The following is a 21,313-nucleotide window of genomic DNA, read 5'->3' as shown; positions in this document are numbered from 1 at the left end:
ATTCATCTGAAATTTTAATAAAATATAGAACAGTCCAGCACAACAGGCCCATTGGCCATGATGTCTGTGCCGAACATGATGCCAAGGCCATATCCCTCCATTCCCTCCATTCCCTGAGATGGACACAAAGTGCTGGAGTAACTCAGCGGGTCATGTTGCACCTCTGGAGAACATGGATAGTGACGTTTCGGGTCGGGAGTAGACACAAATGTTGGAGAAACTCAGTGGGCGAGGCAGATCTAAGGAGCGAAGGAATAGGTGACGTTTCTGGTCGGGACCCTTCTTCAGACCATTCCCTGCCTGTCCATATGCCTACCCTTGTACCTTCAATTTCACCATTTAATCTAACATTGTTCACTGCACATGACCACTTAATATCATTTACACATTTTGACATTGTAATATTGAATACATTCAGGAATGCAATCAGTCTGAAGGAAAACACAACGTGATAATTTAGTACCAGGTACTAGCTTCAGTGTGTCGATTCACATCTTGCGTTTGATTATTGCCTATCCTTGGTCTAAACCAACTTTGATGGCAATATTCTGTCAACGTGGATTGAAAATTAGCTATTTTGTTTACGACTTATGTCACCCAGCACAGAAACAGCTGGCCCAAGTCGCCCATGCCGACCAAGATAGAAACATAGGTGCAGGAGGAGGCCATTCGGCCCTTCAAGCCAGCACCGCCATTCAATATGATCATGGCTGATCATTCAAAATCAGTTCCCCGTTCCTGCTTTCTCCCGATATCCCTTGATTCCGTTAGCTCGAAGAGCTAAATCTAACTCCCTCTTGAAAATATCAAGTGAATTAATTGGCCTCCACTGCCTTCTGGGGCAGAGAATTCCATAGATTCACAACTCACTGGGTGAAAAAGTTTTTCATCATCTCCGTCCTAAATGGCTGACCCCTTATTCTTAATCTGTGACCCCTGGTTCTGGACTCCCCCAAATTGGGGAACATTTTTCCTGCATCTAGCTTGTCCAACCCCTTAAGAATTTTATATGTTTCTATAAGATCCTCTATCATCCTTCTAAATTTCAGTGGATATAAGCCCAGTCGACCCATTCTTTCCTCATATGTCAGTCCCGTCATCCCGGGAATTAACACCTCTAAACGAGTCCCATTTGCCTGAGTTTGGCCCACGTCCCTCCAAACTCTTCCTGTCCATGGACCTACCCACGTCTATTTGGAAATGAATCAAAGAAGAGTGAAGAATTCTTAAATGAAGAATTTTTCACTTTGCTACAACCAAAACTAATTCCAGAACAGAAAAGTTTTCCAACATAAAATGACACTGGATATAATTTGAATTCCATACCAGAATTTGCATTGTTTGAGTGGTTGATTTTCGCCGAGTCATCGACTTCATTCTCAGTCAGAGACTGCTTTGACTTCTGTTTGCAAGGGGGAAAAAACGTGTTTGAATCGTGGTGACAAAGACACGGGACACAACCACAGCATATTTCATCCATGCATCATCACAGAGGCAGCAACTCCAGTGAAGCATGCAGCTCTCATTAAAGGTGGCCATGCAGCGAACAGTCAACAGAGCAACTAGGGACGGCTGCAAATTCATTCAAAAAGCCAGAGCACCAGTAAAGTAAGAGAATTAAACCTCGACTGAAGCAAGTTTTGTTACCTTGGCTTGCTACAATGGAAGGCAGAACAGAACATTATTAGGAAAGGAAACATTTAAGGTTAATTAGGACTACATTTGACAATGAATTAAAGAAACATGCATATCAAAATAAGAAATAGAAATTGAAAATTGAAACAATTCCTGGAATTAGTTGGATATAAATGGGAAACTAAGGATTTTAAACTTCTCTCTCAAGGTACCGAGTTGAAAGGCAGGTGATGTCAAAAGGAATACAAAGTTGTATGAATGGTTTAACAGTCAAAATCTCTTAAGATGAATGCACCTTTCTGGCCAAGATCTTTCTTTTCTTCTTCTCTTCCTCCGATCCATGGTGGGACTGAGCTCTTGCCAGTCTTTTATGCCGGTGAATCTTCAGGAGGGAAGACAAATGTAAATTTGGGTTACAAGTTATCCTGAACGGGGAAAATTCATGTCGATTGTTTGAACTTTCAACTTTCACCCGGGGCAATGTACAGAGGACAATTAACCTACACGTCTTTTGGGATGTGGGAGGAAACCGGAGCACCGGAGAAAACCCACTCGGCCACAGGGAGAACGTGCAAACTCCACACAGACAGCACCCGAGTTCAGAATTGAACCCAGGTCTCTTGCGCTCCCGCTGCACCACCTATTGCTCTCTTTTTTACAATTTACAGGATATTTGTAATCTCACTCTCCCACCAATGACCCGCTATACATGAACTTTGTTTCTCTCTCTCCACGTACACCACCCGACCCTGCGAGTATTTCCAGCTTCTGCATTTATTTATTATCCCACGGAAGGGCTTGTTTGACTTACTGCTTTCTGCTCCTCGGTTAGCCTTTTCTCCATGCACTCCTTTGCTGCTTTCAAAGCTTCTTTCAGCTTACTAGGTATCTGCCATGGCAAAAACAAAACAAAAATATAAAATAATATCACAAACAAACCACACATGGTTCCCCTTTAAGGTCATACATGTAAAATCTGGTTGGGAAATGATTTTCATTGCTAGATAACTGGGCGGTGACTATTTCCTTCAGGCCAGTGGCGAGAGTCAAAGTCAAAGTCACCCGAAGGTGCAGTGAAATGAATTTGCCAGCAGCGACACACTTGAAAAGAACACACAATACACAATAGAATAGTGTTCTCATGATTTCAGAGATACATTTGATGATGTCCCGCACAGTAGGCTGATCCAGGAGATTAAGAGGCATCACGTGCCCAGGGACTTGGCTGTTTGCATTCAGAACTGGTTTAGCCATAGAGGTCAGAAGGCATCTGTGGAAGGGGGTTATTCTGGCTGATGAATGACTTGGGATGAAAATGTAGATGAGTTGTAGGCTGGCCACAGTGACACAGCAGTAGAGTTGCTGCCTCACAGCACAGCGCCAGAGACCCAGGTTCGATCCAGACTGCGGTTGCTGACTATGGAGTTTGCACGTTCTCCCTTTAACCATGTGGGTTTTCTCTGAGATCTTCGCTTTCCTCTCACACTCCAAAGATGTGCAGGTATGTAGGTTAGTGGGCTTGGTGTATGTGTAAAATTGTCCCTAGTGTGTGTAGGATAGTGTTATTGTGCGGGGCGATCGCTGGTCAGTGCGGACTCGGTGGGCCGAAGGGCCTGTTTCCGTGCTGTATCTCTAAACTAATCTAAATTGCAGTAGGTTTGCAGGTATGCGGGAATTGTAGGATTTGCGGACATGTGTAGAAGACCGTCAGTAGGATATGATAGGATACAGAAATTGTGCGGGAATGGCATCGGAGGTCAGTTTATTGCTCGTGTACTGAGGTACTAGGGCCTTTTTGTTTAAGAAGGAACTCAGATGCTGGAAAATCAATAGACAAAATGATTAGAAACTAGGTTTGCAGCACATCTATGCAGCGAATTGGAAATTTGCGGACGATTGGAGAAACCCTTCTTCAAACTGAACTTTTTGTTGTGTGCTATCCAGGCAAGTGTGAAATGTCGCACTCTCGAGAGGTCAATTGTAAGGGGAAAGCATACAGTAATGGCATGACCCTGAACAGTATTGTAGAGGGATTTGTTTAAGAAGGAACCGCAGATGCTGGAAAATCAAAGGTAGACAAAAGTGCTGGAGAAACTCAGCGGGTGCAGCAGCATGTATGGAGCGAAGGAAACGGGCAACGTTTTGGGCCAAAACGTTGCCTATTTCCTTCAGGGTTTTGGCCCAAAACATTGCCTATTTCCTTTGCTCCATAGATGCTGCTGCACTTTTGTCTAACTTATTGTAGAGGGATCTGGGGGCCTCAGATAATCAATCCTCCTCTCAAATCAGTGGCTCCCTGAAAGTGGCAGCACAAGTAGATTGGTAAAGAAGGTGAGGAATATGCTTGCAACAATTATGTTTGATTTAATTCAATCTAAAAAGTGTTACTGTTAACAACATTGCCACATAAATCAACGCAATGATTACAACGTCTGAAGAAGGGTCTCGACCCTGAAACGTCACCTATTCCTTCTCTCCATAGATGCTGCCTCACCTGCTGAGTTCCTCCAGCATTTTTGTGTAACGTTTCTTAGTTGATTTGTGCACAAATATCTTCTCTATCCTCAAAAGCCGTTCCTTCGGGCCGTCATATCCATGCCGACCAAGTTGGCAATTAGTCTTATCCCACTTGCCTGCAACATGGTTCATACCCCTTCATTCCCATCCATACAGCTGTCCAAATGTCTTTCAAAAGTGTATCTATTTATATAATGGTATATGGACACACTGATCTGTTCTGTATTCATGTCTACTATATTGTGTTGTGCTGAAGCAAAGCAAGAATTTCATTGTCCTATCTGGGACACATGACAATAAACTCTCTTGACTTGACTTGAAAAGTTGTAATTATGTCCGCTTCTTTACTTTAGTTTAGTGAATGCAGTGCGGAAACAGGCCCTTCGGCCCACCAAGTCTGCGCTGACCAGCGATCCCCGCACATTAACACTACCCTACACACATTAGGGACAATTTACATTTATACCAAGCCAATGAACCTACAAGCTGTACGTCCTTGGAGTGTGGTAGAAACTGAAGACTTTGGAGAAAACCCACACAGATCATGGGGAGGACGTACAAACTCCGTGCAGGCAGCACCTGTGGTCAGGATGGAACCCGGGCCTCTGGTGCTGTGAGGTAGCAACTCTACCGCTGCACCACCATGCCCTTCTTCCAGCAGCTCATTCCAGATTTAGTGACTTTCTTCAACCTCTCCCATCTCACCTTAAGGTACAGCCCACCAGTTTTACAATCTTCCTCCATGGGACAAAGACCACGAGCATTCACTTTATCCATGCCCCTCATAATGTTATATACTTCAATAAGATCATCTTTCAGCCTACAGTCAAAAGAATAAAATCACCTTTCAGCCTAAATTCAAAAGAATAAAATCCCAGCCTCTCTCTCCCCATAACTCCAGCCCACATGCTATATGCCGGTGAAAACCCTCTCCAACTTGATGACATCCTTCCTACAGCCGGGGGACCAGAGATGCACATAGTACCCCACGTAGTCTCCCCAGCGCCTTGTACAGCTGCACATTGAAGTCCCACTTCGAGTAGTTAGAGTAGTCTTACCTTAAACTGGGGCTTCTCCGCATTAAGCATCACATCCACAAACAACCTGAAAGAAAGCAAGTCAGGGTTATTGAGCCAGAATGTTATGACCTTTATTTGGAAAACGTACACGAGTGGTTCATTAATATTCAGCATTGCTGGAGCAAAGAGTAAAGCATTCAAAAGAAAATTAATGCAATAGGTTCAAAATGCAAGTGAGTTACCACTGTTAAAGGCCAACAATCATAGAGCATAGAAACAGGCCCGATGACCCAACTTGGCCAGCCCACCAACACGCCCCATCTACGCTACTCCCACATGTCTGTGTTTGGCACATATCTCTCTAAACATTTCCTATCCAACTTTAAACACAATTTACAGAAAATCTCAATTAGATGAAGGATAATTTTAATATTTGATTCAGAAAATACAGCCATTTGTAAAGTAATAGTAAAATTTGGTATCATAGGCAAAGCATTATTTGGAAGTTTTATGTCCCTCAACCAATATGACAGATAAATCACTTCTACCATTTGTCCCATTTGAAACGCACACATTTAGCGGCCATACATACTGTCAGCATTCCCTACATATCTCTATTGTTCTCAAGCTCTACCTTTGCCTATTCCTATCCAACACAGGAACATCTGCTCATTCAGTCAGCCGACTGTGGATAAGCTTCGATACCAAATCACAAAGTGCTGGAGGAACCCAGCAGGTCAGGCAGCATCTACAGACGGAATGGCCAGACATCGTTTTGGGTTGGGACCCTACTTCAGATGCTGGCCGAGTTCCTTCAGCACTTTGTGCTTTGCTCAACATTTCAGCATCTGCAGTATATTCTGTATCGATGATAGATACAAATTTTACAACATTAACAATGTTTTTCCTAAACGCCCGTCAGAAGAATTCTAAGAACACACACGTGGGCCAATTACCTCCCGTTAAATCTGGTCCCCGCAGTAGAGATCATAGCTGATCTGTAACCTATGATATGCCTGCAACTCTTCGTATCACTAAAGGGCCTGTCACACCTACGCGATTTTTTCGGCGACTTGCCGGCACCCGACATGGGTTGCCGAAAATTTTCAAAATATTGAAAATCCAGTGGCGACCTGAAAAAGGTGCAACTCTTTGGGCGACTACTCACGACCATACAGGCGTCTCCCGGTGACATGTCGACACGTGATGCCTGTATAGTCGTGAGTAGTCGCCCAAAGAGTTGTATCTTTTTCTGGTTGCCGCTGGATATCCAACATGTTGAAAATTTTCGGCGACTTGCCGCGACTATGACTGGTGCCGGCAAGTTGCCGAAGTGGGACAGACCCTTAATACCATCATTTGACAAAAATTCAAGCTCCAATTTATAGACCACATCCCATTGGCCCTCGATTTTCATAACTCGACTCTTCAAAAAGTTAACCATGTTCTGCAGATTCTGGAAATTCCACACACTGTTACATTATCCCACTTGTGGAAAGTCTGGGAAATCTGGCAGTGACTGTTACCCACACGGTTCCTCACGGCCCCTACACATTCTGATCTGGACACTGGTCATCAAAAGAGCTCTTCCTCTTTGTACACAGTCAGGAATCGCCACACACACACACAACCGGGAATTGTACAGAATCACATGCTGCATCAGACTGCTGGTTAAACTAATCCAAGCTCTAAATTGGCCTATTCAAATGGGGATTAAGCACTGACTGTACAAACATGCGTTGCCAAAGCAGGAAGTTCAGGAGTTCAGGCACATGCTCAGCATCACAGTAGTAAAACCAATTAAAGCAGTTAACAATCAACCCTGTCTGCAAGTGTTGCTCAAGAACTTAATCAACTTTTATTAAAATGTAACTGTAGTTTTGGAGATACAGCGCAGAAATAGGCTCTTTGGAGTCCATGCCGAGCAACGATCACCATATACTCTAGCACTATCCTACACACTAGAGATAATATACAATTTTTACTGAAGCCAAATGAACCTGCAAATCTGCACGTCTCTGGAGTGTGAGAGGAAACCGGAGCACCCGGTGAAAACCCACGTGGTCACGGGGAGAACGTACAAACTCCATACAGACAATACTCGTAGTCAGGATCGCACCCGGATCTCCGGTGCTGTGAGGCAGCAACTCTTACCGCTGCACCACCTTGCCGCCCCAACCTTCCACCCTGGAAGGTGCCACAAGTTGATAAGAGTGGTATAGAAAAGATACGATATGCTTGCCTTCATTGGTCTCGGCAAGGAGTAGAAGAATCAGGAAGTCATTTCATAGGACTATGGACAAGCTGCATTTGGAGTATTGCGTGCAGATCTGCTCGTCCCATTATAAGGAGGAGGTGGAGGCTTTGGAGAGGGTGCAGAGGAGGTTTACCAGAATGATGCCAGGATTAGGTATTAGTTACAGGGACGGGTTGAACAGACCTGGATGGCTGGAGGATGCTGAGAGCTGATAGACGTATATAAAATGAAAGGCATAGATAGGGTAGACAGACAGCACTTATTTCCTAGACTAGAGGACATGCCATTAAGGTGAGAGGGGCAGATTCGATAGTGGCGTCTATGATGATTTTTAGATAGGCACATGGATATGCAAGGAATGGGGGAATATGGATTATATGCAGGTAAATAAGTGCTGGCCTTGGAGTCTGTTCAGCGCAGGCAACGCGAGCTGAAGGGTGGATGTTTAATGTGCCAGGCCAGTGGACAAGCAATTGGTTACGTAACCAAGGAACCATTTAAATGCAGAGCAGTTTGACCATAAATATGCTGAAGAAACATGACTCTGACAAACCTGGTCCAAACCGCACTCATATCCTTTGTGAAACTGAAAATTAAAAACAGCCGCAACATTTCCACACACATTCCCCAAAACAAAGACTAAACCAAAAGGTTTTCCACTTACGGAGTTTCTAACAGCTGGGCAATAGTCGGCATGCTTGTTTTCCAGGCCTCTGCAGACAGGATGGACTGCAACACAGACACTGGAAAGAAAATGCACATTCCTTCTTCAGAACCTTCCTGACCCTTGCACAGATTTATTTTAAACCAATGTACAACAAAATCTCAACATAAAATACACACCAATGTTTTCTCAGCTGAGCACGTACATTAAACGAGCAATGGTTGAAGGATTTAAGAAAGAACTGCAGATGCTGGAAAAATCGAAGGTAGACAAAAATGCTGGAGAAACTCAGCAGGTGAGGCAGCAGTTATGGAGCGAAATCACCTATTCCTTCGCTCCATAGATGCTGCCTCACCCGCTGAGTTTCTCCAGCATTTTTGTCTACCAATGGTTGAAGGACATGAATGGCCATTCACACCGCAGCAGATAACAAACACATTGTCCTTGGTAGACACAAAATGCTGGAGTAACTCTGGAGAGAAGGAAGGGGGGACATTTCGGGTCGAGACCCTTCTTCAGACCCGAAACGTCGCCCATTCCTTCTCTCCAGAGATGCTGCCTCACCCACTGAGGAACTCCAGCATTTTATGTCTACCTTCGATTTAAACCAGCATCTGCAGTTCTTTCTTGCACATTTTCCTTTGATTTAAACACACATGACCACAGCTACACACCTGATCACTGCCTCCATCTCTGCAACAAACGCAAATTTGTTCCAGATTATTTACATCCTTAATGTTATATTTAAATGTCACTAAGAACACCTAATGTTATGTATCACAAAGGCTCTCTATTTATTACTGTATTGCAATACTCCTGACAATAGTACACCAACACAGACACAAAATGCTGGAGTAACTCAGCAGGTCAGGCAGCATCTCTGGAGAATAGGAATAGGTGATGTTTTGGGTCGAGACCTTTCTTCATGCTGAGGGTCTCGACCAGAAACGTCACCTATTCCTTTTCTGCAGGCAGGAAATTTCGTTCAGTATTTGGATGAAATGGGAAATTGATTCACCTATTCCTTTTCTGCAGAGATGCTGTCTGACCTGCTGAGCTACTCCAGACTTTTATGTCTAGTCTTTGGTTTAAACCGGCTTCCGCCGGTTTAAACCAAAGACTAGACACAAAAGGCTGGAGTAGCTCAGCAGGTCAGACAACATCTCTGCACAATACACAATTATAATAAACCTAAACCTATTAGGTAATAGGAAGCGAGAAAATGCATTAATTACAAATAAACCAGGTTTGCAAAACATGTTCACTGAAATTAATAAATACGATACAATTCAAAACGTTCTTCAAAACAATTCACCTATATGCGAGGAAGATGCAGAGGGGAAGCTGTCCACAGGCACGGAATCTGGAGGCTTGCCGTAAGTCATCTCATATAAAACGTGACCAAAGCAATACACATCAATAGCTTCTGTAGTCTATAAAGTAGGTGCATGTATTAACAAAAAACAATTAACCATATTTTACGTGATTAACATTCAGTGTTTGATTTAAGTATATTTTTCCAGTTACTGTAAGATATCAGTCAAGGAGGATTAAATGGTTGAGGCGCTCCTCACCACTCCCCCTTGCGTACACATCTCTCCCATCCCAAACATCCCAGCCAAATAACATCCGCAGAAACATGAAGGGATTCCGAGACCAAGCCTAAATCTTGGCACCCTGTAGCAACTTGGATTTGGGCCTCTGTAAGGTGCGAAAGAGGATCTAGCTTTCAAAAGCAAAACACTATATTTTTACAATTAGCCAGTGAAGAATAAAATGCATTCCCATTTCCATTTGTGATTGGTGCAAAAACACTGTGGACAACAACCCAGTGGATGAATGGACACATAGCTGGCCCGAGAGAAGTACGCAAGGTTGCTAAACAAACGAGGGGGAGAGCCAAGGCTAACTAGACATGTAAAAATGCTCTCTTTTCATAACCCCAGACGGTATTAAAAACAGCAACAATTATCTCAACGCAAGAGTAAGTTATTCAAAAGTAAGTTCTGATAAAAACGACAGCTTTAAAATAATGGAAGCAGCTTATTACACTGGTAAGGACATTGAATACTAACATTTATTTTCCTGGACTGCGTATAATAAGGCCTATAATAACTGGGTAACCCCAGGAATGAGTTTTCTATATCCAATAATTTACATGCATCACCATCAATCATCACATTGGAGGAGTGAAGATGTCCGTATGGAATTCTTTTTTCGTGAAGAAACTTCAAGACCTGAAATAAAAATCAAGCAGATCGCGAAGGTTATGCTTCGAAAAATAGGCAGAGGTCAAGTACACTGAGTGAGAGTCACTAGAAGGGGTAGGTTTGACATCATTTACCTCCAGTATTTGTCGCCCAAACAATTTGATCTGCTGAAGATCAAGTCCTTGGCTTTTCTTGGGACTGCAGTATTTCTTCATAAAACAGTCTTTTGGTTTAGCCTTTGTGCAAAATATATTTGACAGAATTATTGTTCATCAGTAATTCATCGTGGTTAGCAAAGCAGAAACTAAACTTTTTTTTTTTAAAAGCTAAACCAAAATAAAGGACAACAATATTATCAAAGTCCAGCTTCTATGACTGGAAACTCTTGTAAAGAGCCATATAAAGAACCAAAAGTTTAAAACTGAAACATCTATATTTAAAGATTAAATGAAATATTTATTTTTAAAGGTGGGTAGACAAAAGTGCTGGAGAAACACAGCGGGTGCAACAGCATCTGTGGAGCGAAGGAAATAGGCAACGTTTCGAGCCGAAACCCAAAAGGGTTTCGGCCCAAAACGTTGCCTATTTCCCCAAGGGGTTCGGCCCGAAACGTTGCCTATTTCCCCAAGGGATTCGGCCCGAAACGTTGCCTATTTCCCAAGGGATTCGGCCCGAAACGTTGCCTATTTCCCAAGGCCTATTTCCCAAGGGATTCGGCCCGAAACGTTACCTATTTCCCAAGAGATTCGGCCCGAAACGTTGCCTATTTCCCCAAGGGGATTCGGCCCGAAACTTTGCCTATTTCCTTCGCTCCATAGATGCTGCTGCACCCGCTGAGTTTCTCCAGCACTTTTGTCTACCTTTGATTTTCCAGCATCCGCAGTTCATTCTTAAACTATTTGTAAAGGTATGCAGTTTTTGAGTGTGGAATGTATTTAACTTTGACAATTCATTGCCCAACTTGGAGATAACCAGCCTCGATAGATCAAACCAATCAACTAATGATAAGTCCATGTTTAATAAAGAATTGCAGATGCTGGAAAAATCGACAAGTTGACAAAAATGTTGGAGAAACTCAGTGGGTGAGGCAGCATCTATGGAGCGAAGGAATAGGCGACGTTTTGGGTCGAGACCCTTCTTCAGACTCCATGGTTTCTAATCTTGGTTGATCAATTTCCCATTTCATCCAAATACAATAATATCATGTTGCACTCAATGAAAACCAAGTGAGTTGTAATGTGGAGATAGACACAAAATGCTGGAGTAACTCAGCAGGACAGGCAGCATCTCTGGATAGAAGGAATGGGTGACGTTTTGGGTTGAGACCCTTCTTCAGACTGTGATGTGGAGATAGTACACAGCAAGGTACATATTCTCCACTTTGAAAAGTTAATCACATTTCTGATTATTTATTACTAATTAGATTATCAGGTAATTAAATGCAGACAAGATCTAATATCCAGTTGATGGGACATACCTTGCAGATATAATCTCTCAGTGTTCCTTTGTCATTGTACATTCGAATGACGAGTCCAGAGGATTCACTAGCCGTGGCGAATGTGACGGGATATATGTACGGGTGCTAGAGATTAAAGCAGAGCAAGCTTAGAGCAGGATTTACTTCATGTTCAATTAGAGGCTTACCAGCAGCTGTGAGGCAAGGAAAAGGGGAAGCATGTACCTATTGCCCCAAAGATAACCTGCACAGAATGAAGCCCCAAATCTCATCTTTACCTTCTATTAAAACATCCAACCTTGGCTATTGCTAAACAAGCCATTCGGCCCTTGTCCATACCGACCAATTTGGAATATTGCCCTAGTCCTGGTTGCCTGCATTTGGCCCATAGCCCACTAAACTCTTCCTATCCACGTATCTATCCAAATTTTTTAAACATCTAATTGTATAAGCTTCTACAGCTTCATCTGGCAGCTCATTCCAGGTATAGACTACCCTCTGAGTGAACAGTTGTCTCCCAAGTCCCTCTGAAATCTCTGCTCTCTCACCTTCTGCCTGGGGGCTCTAGTTTTCGAATCCTCTACCCTGGGCTAAATGAGTTACAATTTACTTTATCCATGGCCCCTCATGATCTTGTCCATCTCAATAAGGTCAGGCCTCAACGCCCAGAGGGTGGTAGGGATCTGGAAGACACTGCCTAAAAGGAAAAGAGGGAGAAGCTCTCCTCACATGTAAACTGTACTTGGATGTCTACTTGAAGAGTCCTGCATTATCTGCAGGGACATGCACTTAATGCTCAGGGGAATACATGCTTTAACCCTTTAAGGGTTAAAGCGTGTATTCCCCTGAGCATTAAATGGCATTCTGTTAATTTTCTGTGGATATAGTTTAATATTTTCCAGTAAGTTAAGTTTAGTTTTGAGATACAGCCCAGAAAACAGCCCCTGCAGCTAACCGAATCCACACCAACCAATAGTTGTATCCTACACACTAGGGGCAATATACAGAAATCAATTAACCTACAAACCTGAACGTCTTAAGAATGTGGGAGGAAACTGGGGTTCCTGGAGAAAACCCAAGCGATCACAGGGAGAACGTACAAACCCCGTACAGATAGCAACTTAGTCAGGATCGAACCAGGTGCTGTAAGGCAGCAGCTCTACCACTGCACCACCTGGTGCCGCCCAAGTAGTCAGTAGTGTCTTACATTAGCTATAAAGCATCTAGAATAGTTCAAAACATTACAAGACTTTGGATAATTACTTACCGACCAAGAGGGTAAAAGTTTCATTGCTGACTGAAGGTCTTTATCGCACAGAAACATGTCAGGACCGAGATCCGCCTGTAAAACAAAGTTGGTGCCACCAAATGTGTGTCAGCTCATCGATAGGAGGACAGGCAAAGGACTCATTTCCCCAGCTACAAACTGCCTCCAAAAATATTCTAGTGTTATTTGAACTGCTGTCTACAAAGTTCAATATCAATCGACAAAGGTTAAAAGTGCGTTTACTCAAGTATGAGCTGAGCTCTCATCCTCATAATTTGAGCACACTTACACTTTGACAACTTCCCCGTTACAGGACTGCACAAACATTTCATGCAAACAGCCCGCGTCAGCTTGTTTTACCAGAGTAATAGCCCTGTCCCACTGTACGAGTTCATTCCAAGAGCTCTCCCGAGTTTACAAAAAAATCAAACTTGTGGTAAGCACGGAGAATGAACGTAGCGGGTACGTCGGAGCTCGGGGACGTCTCTTAGCGGCTCGTAACTCTAACGGCAGGTACTCAGGAAGACCCGCTAACGGCAGGTAAGCACGGGAAGACTTGTGAAGAGTTTTCAACATGTTGAAAAATGTCCACGAGAGCCCCGAGTACCGACGAGCGGCCATTACCGTAAATCTCCGAGTTCGAATCAGGGCAAACTCGGGAGAGCTCTTGGAATCAACTCGTACAGTGAGACTGGGCTATTATGCTCTTTAACTGGAAGTGGGGCTGCTTACAACAACAAAAAACTGCTTCTAATAGTTCTTTCAATAAAATGCGAAGATGACAGATTATACAGAGTTCTATATCAGACCAATTCTAATTGATAAACGTGCAACACCAAACATCCGTCATTGACCTGGTAACCTAGTTAACGACTTATACAACCTCAGTCTGGTCGTACTTCATCGCAGATCAGAGAGAACCTGCAAAGGTTGGTTTTGATATTCAAGGAGAGTCAAAAGTGTTTGCTGGTCATATGTACCAAGGATGGAAGGATGAAATGCTGACTTGCTGCAGCTTGACAGACCCATAAACACAACATGGAACTCATGGATACATCAGAATCATGCCACAGGCAAGCAGCTCAACTTTTATTGGCGCACTCTGTAAAGTGTTGCTAACAAACCTAATATACTAGAGTACATGACCCTTCTGCATTGTATTTATGACTCTTTAGACAAAATGAGTTATACTGGTGAGCAATTAATAAAGCAGCAATAACGAGAGTCAGGTTCTTTCAGCACGGAAACAGGCCTTTTGGTCCAACATGTCCATGTCAACTGAGGTGCCCCATCTACACTAGTCCCACCTGCCTGCACTGGGCACATATCTCTCTAAACCTGCCCCATCCATCTCCCTGTATTTTAAATGTAGATGCAGCATCGACCTCAACTACCTCCACTGGCTGAATTATCTCAGACTATTTAACAATCAGGACTCACCCAGCTCAGTACTTGACGCTCCTTGGGCTGGTCCTTGCTTTTTATTAAAAGATACCGTTTTCTAAATCTCCAACCTTAAAAAGGAAATAATATTTCAAATTTGTCATTTTTGTAGCATCTAAAAAATATCCCATGTGGGGTCACATGTCACTTTGTCCAAACACGTTCTTTAAAACTTCACCGTACAGTACCAACCTCAAACATGTGCCGGAATGTCAGCATCCTCTACAATTACATTCCCCCCCCCACCCCCAACGTGAACTCTATTCAATCAGATCACAGATACTTAATCCAGGACACAACAAGGCACATAACCTTAGGCCAAAAATTATGTATTGTGTGAATGCATCAACATTTGTAAATGTGGTTTGACATTCACAAGCCATTACATGGCACGTTTTCAGAGAGGCTCCACTGAATCTGCACGAGGGGCGAGATGATCGACCTCACTGCATTCACAGCTAGAGGTGGGCTGTGATTCACACTTATTCATGATGCAGGCATGTTTTCCCCTCCTCTTGCACGCAGGGAGCTTTGGTGTATACAGCACATCCAGGCTGGATTTCATTCATCGTCACTGAAATTCATGATGCAAGGGTTGCAGAACCAAATGGGTTCCTCGGGGTTATGCAGGGGCAGGGAGTTTCAGGTTCAAAGTCCTCATAGATACTGAAAGACCCGTCTTCTCTCTTGTGGGGATAATCCATGATCCATGAACTAGGGCAGCTTGGGGCAACCCTTAAAATGTCACTAACATCTTACAATTATCTGCTATAAGTTGAGATCAACTTCAAATGCAGGAGGGCTGGCCAAATGTTGTGCCTCCCACCACAGTGATGAATGCTGTGGTGGATGTTTGTGTTACATTTTTATTGTGTTTTTGTGTGTCCTTTTTCATTGTACCGCTGCTGGCAAATTCATTTCACTTGCACTTTATGTGCAAGTGACGAATAAAACTGATTGTATTGTATTGATTGTAAATCATTGATCACCTTAATCAGCAAATTCACAGGCAGTACCTAAAGGTGCCACTGCATTAGTTCCCCCAATAACGCAGTGGGTCAGGCAGCATTTCTGGGGAATTTGTCCACTGTTGCTGCCAGACCTGCTGAGTTACTCCAGCATTGTGCCTTGCTTTGTAACCCAGCATCTGCAGTTCCTTGTGCCGGCTATTTTACAGGTTCTATTCTTACACTGGCGTACTGCAACAGTGGGCACCACAGCTGTATACAAGGTTGCTGTGTACAACTCACTGGCATGCAACTCAACTCAGCAATATGACCAATCTTTGAAAGCTCAACAGCAGCCCAACACACTGGCTCCCAGAGCTGCAGACTATCAGCCCTCTCAACATCAACTGAACGCCGACAACGTCCAGTCCGCCTTAAACAAGAGACGTGAAAATTACTCCAAACAGCGTCCTGATAAACATGACTGTGAACAAACATGTGCACAAAGTCGGGCAGATTTACATACCCATTTCCTTTAGAGGTTCTACCACTTCCCAATTGGGCTCAGATCGGAAGAACATTGATACCTGCTGCAAGGCGATTTCTGTTTGGTGAGTTAAAAGAGGCAAAATCATGATATATCCATTCAGATTTTGTAACACTTAAAAACAAATTTGTGCCAAATTTATCAAGTATAACAAAAAAATGTTAAATAATTTACTCATTCTGGCATTGATATATTATTGTACCAAACTACAGTGAAACATTTTGTTTGGGTTCTATACAATTAAATCATATACGAGTACAATGAAAAGAGAAAGATACCTGGTTCCACCAAGATGCAGTACAGCACACCACAGGAGATCCTTTTCCCCCCGTGGCTATCAATCTGTACAAATCCTCGCCCTTCTGTCGTGGGGTAGACTGAACCACCCCCCATCGTCACTTTCATTTAATGTATCTTGTGTTTTATGACTGTTGGCAGATCAATTTCCCTCCTGGGATAAAGATCTATCGTATCGTATCGAGTGCAGGATATAGTGTTACACCGTTGTAGTGTTCCAGTTATGGAAAGCGGGAATATTGGATATTGGATACAGTAACTAGCAGTGATTATTACTTTAGTTTAGTTTAGAGATACAGCACGGAAACAGGCCCTACGGACCACCGAGTCAGCGCCGACCAGCGATCCCCACACACCAACACTATCCTATACCCACTAGGGACAATTATTTACATTTACCAAGCCAATTAACCTACATACCTGCACGTCTTTGGAGTGTGGGAGGAAACCGAAGATCTCGGAGAAAACCCACGCAGCTCACGGGGAGAATGTACAAACTCCGTACAGACAGCAGCCGTAGTCGGGATCAAACCCGGGTCTCTGGCGCTGCATTCGCTGTAAGGCAGCAACTCTACTGCTGCGCCACCATGACCTCCCTAACATCATAGTACATAGAACTTACATCATAGTACATCACTGATAAAGCTGCCATAGATTTGCCATTGATTATTCATCAATGAAAACTTAATGCTGGCTGGAATCCTGAAAGGAATCTCACAATTTATTATCACAATTGCATTTTGACACTCAACACGAATTTAACAATAAACCCAAGTTTGATCTCAATCGCGCACGTAGAATGACCCCATCGCATCTACTGTTGTCATAGAGGCACGCGACCACAATTGACCAAAATTCCTGCTTCCGATTCCCAACTAGAAGTTAGCGAATACAGGCAGGCGACATGACGATTTGCTCGGCTCAGTTTAAAAAGATAAAAACACTCAAAGTCCAACAGCAAATTTTTTAACAACTGCTACTTCAACAAGTTGTTTTTTTTGTTTGTTTTTTTTAAAAGGTACATGGAAACAGGCCCTTTCACCCACCAAGTCGCCCGTTCACACTAGTTCTATGTTATCCCACTTTCTCATTCACTTCCTGTACACTAGGGGCAATTTACAGAGGGGCCCTTTAACATACAAACCCGCACGTCTTTGGGATGTGGGAGGAAACCAGAGCACCCGGAGGGATCCTACGTGGTCGCAGGGAGAATATGTGAACTCCACACAGACAGCAGCCAAGATCAGGATCAGACCTGGGTCTCTGGCACTGTGAGGCAGCAGCTCTACCAGCTGCACGACTGTGTCATTGGATGATCGCTGACATTTGCTGAACAGAGACAGTATTCTGTTTGTCCTTGGCTGCTCTGACAGCGTTGCCCAAACACACAAATCCACCACAAAGCTCAAGAGAAGATGATGCCGGGAACAACACATGCCGGCTCCCCTCCCCTTTAACAGATATACAGTTGGCCTTGCAAGCAATGTCTGTATTCCAAACATATGTTTTCATTTTAAAATTTGTTTGCCACTCTTTGGCAAATGAACAATATTTATATTGTTGATATTGCAGGAAGGATATGTAGGCTTTGGTGAGGATGTAGAAGAATTTTACCAGAAGGCTGCCCGAGTTAGAAGCCATTAGCTCGAAGACATTGGACAGACTTGGATTGTTTTCTCTGTAGAGTCACAGGCGGAGGAGAGACCCGATAGAAATATATACAATTATGAGAGACATAGATACCGTTGACAGTCAGAACCTTTTTCTCAGGGTGGAAACGTCAAAGACTAGAAGGCATGGCTTTAAGGCGAGAGGGGCAAAGTTTAAAGGAGATGTGCGCCCTTTGACACAGAGGGTGGTGGAGTCCTGGAACACGCTGCCAAGGATGGTGATGGAGGCAGATATACGATTGTGACATTTAAGAGACTTTTGGATAGACTCATTGATATGCAGGGAAGAGGGAAATGGATTACGTGCAGGCAGAGATTAGCTTAACTTGGCATCATGTTCAATACGGACAATGTGGGCCAAAGGGCCAGTTCCCGTGCTGTACTATGCTCCATGTATATTTATAACGGTCATAGTTTTACATGTAGATAAAGGTGTAAGAAAAGACATAGTGACTGTTTTGTTTTTAAATATAGCTCTGTGTATTTTGAAAGTTTTATTTCAAGTCAGAAACTATTTAAGTGCCTGGAGTATGTACGTTTGAAATGGAATGCAATTAAACAACCAAAACATGGCAATGCACACGTCTGCTTCGGAGGTACTGACCAGTGTAGTTGGAAGAGTAGTTGGTAGGATCGAGGAATTTTTTAACCAGCTCACAGCTGGATAGCACGTGTTGTGTTATGATGAAGTTCAGGTAATTCTGAAGTCCCCTCTGCCTTTCTGCAATGAACTCCCGATCCATATTTCCAATTAGCTTTTTGGGAGGTAGAGGTAGGATCAGGCCTGAGATCTGCAATAAACATTCATAATGTTTAGAGTTTAGAGATACAGCATGGAAACAGGCCCTTCGGCCCACCAAGTCCACACCAACCATCGATCACCCATTCACGCCAGTTCTACCTTATCCCACATTCAGTCCACTCCCTACACATTAGGGAGAACTTTACAGAAGCCAATTATCCTGCAACCTCGCACAACTTCAGGATGCTGGAGGAAGCCGAAGCACCCAGAGGAAACTCATGCAGTCACAGGGAGAACGTGCAAAACTCGGCACAGACAGCACCCAAGGTCAGGATCAAACCAGTGTCTGGCATTGTGAGGCAGCAGCTTTATCAGCTGTCCTTAAATGCCTAGACAAACTTATTGATCTAACATGATTCTAAGTTTCTTTTTAAATAATAAACTAATCCAACTTGCTCTATACATCTCAACAGCTCAAATGTTTACAGAAGTCTGAAATATGTTAAGCCATTGTTAGGGCTGTAATGAATGACATGCCCATACAAGTATTTCAGTTATCAAGATTTATGATTACCAAAACAATACATAACATCTTCCCTTAGAACTAAATCCGTGAAAGAATGGTAACAAAAATGCTAAGCATCAGGCTAGCTACATGTATTTTAAAACCAGCTTACAATCCACTATTTGCAAACTAGTAGCTTAATAAATAATAAAATAATTTGAAAAGCATTGGATCCTAGTTTGGAATGCTACTGGTTTGGCTTTATATATCTGATGAACTAACTGTTCTGACTGCTACGTATTATGTCAGTCTTAAACTTATACAAAAACAATTAATGTTTGAAAATGTATTTCATCCTTAAGAGAAAACAAGACTTTAAATTTCAACCCGTAAAGTAATATTAATTCTTCACAATTTCAAGATAAATAGTGCAACATGTACAACATTTCAGAACCTCACTTAACAAATAAAAATACAATCATTCAATGAATGAATGAATGAATGAATCTCTTTATTGTCATTGCTCATTACACATGGTAGAACGAAATTTAAAAGTCAATCCCACGGTGCGATTCACAAGAGCAATTTTAAATATATAAGAAAAGGTAAAAATATATATATATATTTAAAAAAATTACATATAAATAACAATAGCAGCTGAAGTAGAACCAAAGGGAGTTATTTCCAGAATCTCACAAAATTTGCATTTGGAATATATTTTAAGGAAAGGAATTTCACTTTGAAAAAATCATGATGACATATCTTCTATGTACATTAAAAAAAATGCAACATAGATAATAAATACCTGTAAATTACTATTCAGGATGTCAAAGTCACTGTATCTTCTGATAATCTGCAAGCAAACAAAATATAAAATAACTTACTGTTTTTGGCCTCTGCCTTAACAATCTTCAGTGAGATTGCAGGAAAATATTTAGAGTAATACTTAAACCAGAAAGTGTAAGGTATAGTCAATAGTCAATTTTATTCGTTACATACACCCGAAGGTGCAGTGAAATGAATTTGCCAGCAGCGGTACAATTAAAAAAAACCACACAATACGCAATAAGATTTAACACAAACATCCACAACAGCATTCTTCACTGTGGTGGAAGGCACAAAGTTAAGTCAGTCCTCCTCCTTGTTCACCCGTGATCAGGGCCATAAAACATTTAACAACATATAACAACATTTAAAAGGCATTTGGACAGCTGTATGGAAAGGTTGAGGGAAATGGGCCAACCATGGGCAGGTGGGACTAGTGTAGACGGGGCAACGTGGTTTAGGTTTATCATTGTCACATGTACTAAAGTAGAGCTTTGCTTTGCACGCTGTCCAAATAAGTCATAAAATACTATACATAAATACAATCGGCAAACTCAAATACAATAGGTAAATGGGAAGAATCAAAGTACAGACTATAGAACTTCTTCAAAGTAGACATACTTTGAGGAGATTTTGCAGTGGAGTGGGCAAAATGTTTTAGTAAGAACTGCAGATGCTGGTAAAATCAAAGTCAGACACAAGTCCGGACCATTCTTCTATATTCTGCAGGTAGACACAAAATGCTGGAGAAAACTCAGCGGGTGAGGCAGCATCTATAGAGAGAAGGAATTGGCGACCTTCCTTCTCTCCATAGTTGCTGCCTCACCCGCTGAGTTTCTCCAGCATTTTGTGTCTACCTGCAGAATATAGAAGAATGGTCCGGACCCAAAACTTTCTCAGGAGATGCTACCTGACCCACTGAGTTACTCCAGCACTTTGTGTTTATTCTCATAAACCAGCATCTGCAGTTCCTTGTTTCTGCAGCATATAGTTCTCAGCATTGTAACGCACCAGTTCCATGATAAAGTCAAATGTCCACAATGCGGTAGAGGTGAATTGGACAGTACCCTAGCTTGTGGAAGGTCCCTTCAGAAGCCTGATAACAGAGGGGAAAAGGTTGTTCCTGGGTTTGGTGGTGTCTGGTTTTTGGAGAGTTCATACATTCAACAGATAATTTTTTTTTTTTTTAATCATAGTAATTGATTTCATACGACGTACCTGCCAACTATTTTCTGCTGAAACTCCACGTTGTACACGAATGATATATTCCTGTAAAAGTACAAGCATGCAAGGTAAAAATAGGGCACACTTC

The 21,313-nt window shown here is 42.6% G+C and overlaps 1 protein-coding gene across 2 annotated transcripts in view; it reads right to left on the bottom strand.

Annotated features, from left to right (window-relative positions):
• Positions 1 to 21,313, bottom strand: part of pxk (PX domain containing serine/threonine kinase) — a 41,218-nt gene that overhangs the window by 8,479 nt on the left and 11,426 nt on the right. For both annotated transcript variants that reach the window (XM_055647568.1, XM_055647569.1), the window contains exons 2-16: positions 21,220 to 21,270; positions 19,982 to 20,029; positions 18,534 to 18,720; positions 15,942 to 16,019; positions 14,466 to 14,539; positions 13,026 to 13,100; positions 11,780 to 11,884; positions 10,437 to 10,538; positions 10,168 to 10,329; positions 9,408 to 9,525; positions 8,093 to 8,171; positions 5,211 to 5,256; positions 2,447 to 2,524; positions 1,931 to 2,017; positions 1,327 to 1,402 (exon numbers count right to left, since the gene is read on the bottom strand). In XM_055647568.1, the coding sequence (XP_055503543.1) occupies positions 1,327 to 1,402; positions 1,931 to 2,017; positions 2,447 to 2,524; positions 5,211 to 5,256; positions 8,093 to 8,171; positions 9,408 to 9,525; positions 10,168 to 10,329; positions 10,437 to 10,538; positions 11,780 to 11,884; positions 13,026 to 13,100; positions 14,466 to 14,539; positions 15,942 to 16,019; positions 18,534 to 18,720; positions 19,982 to 20,029; positions 21,220 to 21,270 (1,366 nt within the window). The remainder of the gene's footprint in view (positions 1 to 1,326; positions 1,403 to 1,930; positions 2,018 to 2,446; positions 2,525 to 5,210; positions 5,257 to 8,092; positions 8,172 to 9,407; positions 9,526 to 10,167; positions 10,330 to 10,436; positions 10,539 to 11,779; positions 11,885 to 13,025; positions 13,101 to 14,465; positions 14,540 to 15,941; positions 16,020 to 18,533; positions 18,721 to 19,981; positions 20,030 to 21,219; positions 21,271 to 21,313) is intronic.

The sequence above is a fragment of the Leucoraja erinacea genome, chromosome 16 (assembly GCF_028641065.1).
Source record: "Leucoraja erinacea ecotype New England chromosome 16, Leri_hhj_1, whole genome shotgun sequence".
Taxonomy (NCBI): Eukaryota; Metazoa; Chordata; class Chondrichthyes; order Rajiformes; family Rajidae; genus Leucoraja; species Leucoraja erinaceus.
Note: the sequence above shows the minus strand (reverse complement) of the source record. Positions and strands in the feature narration are given on the sequence as shown.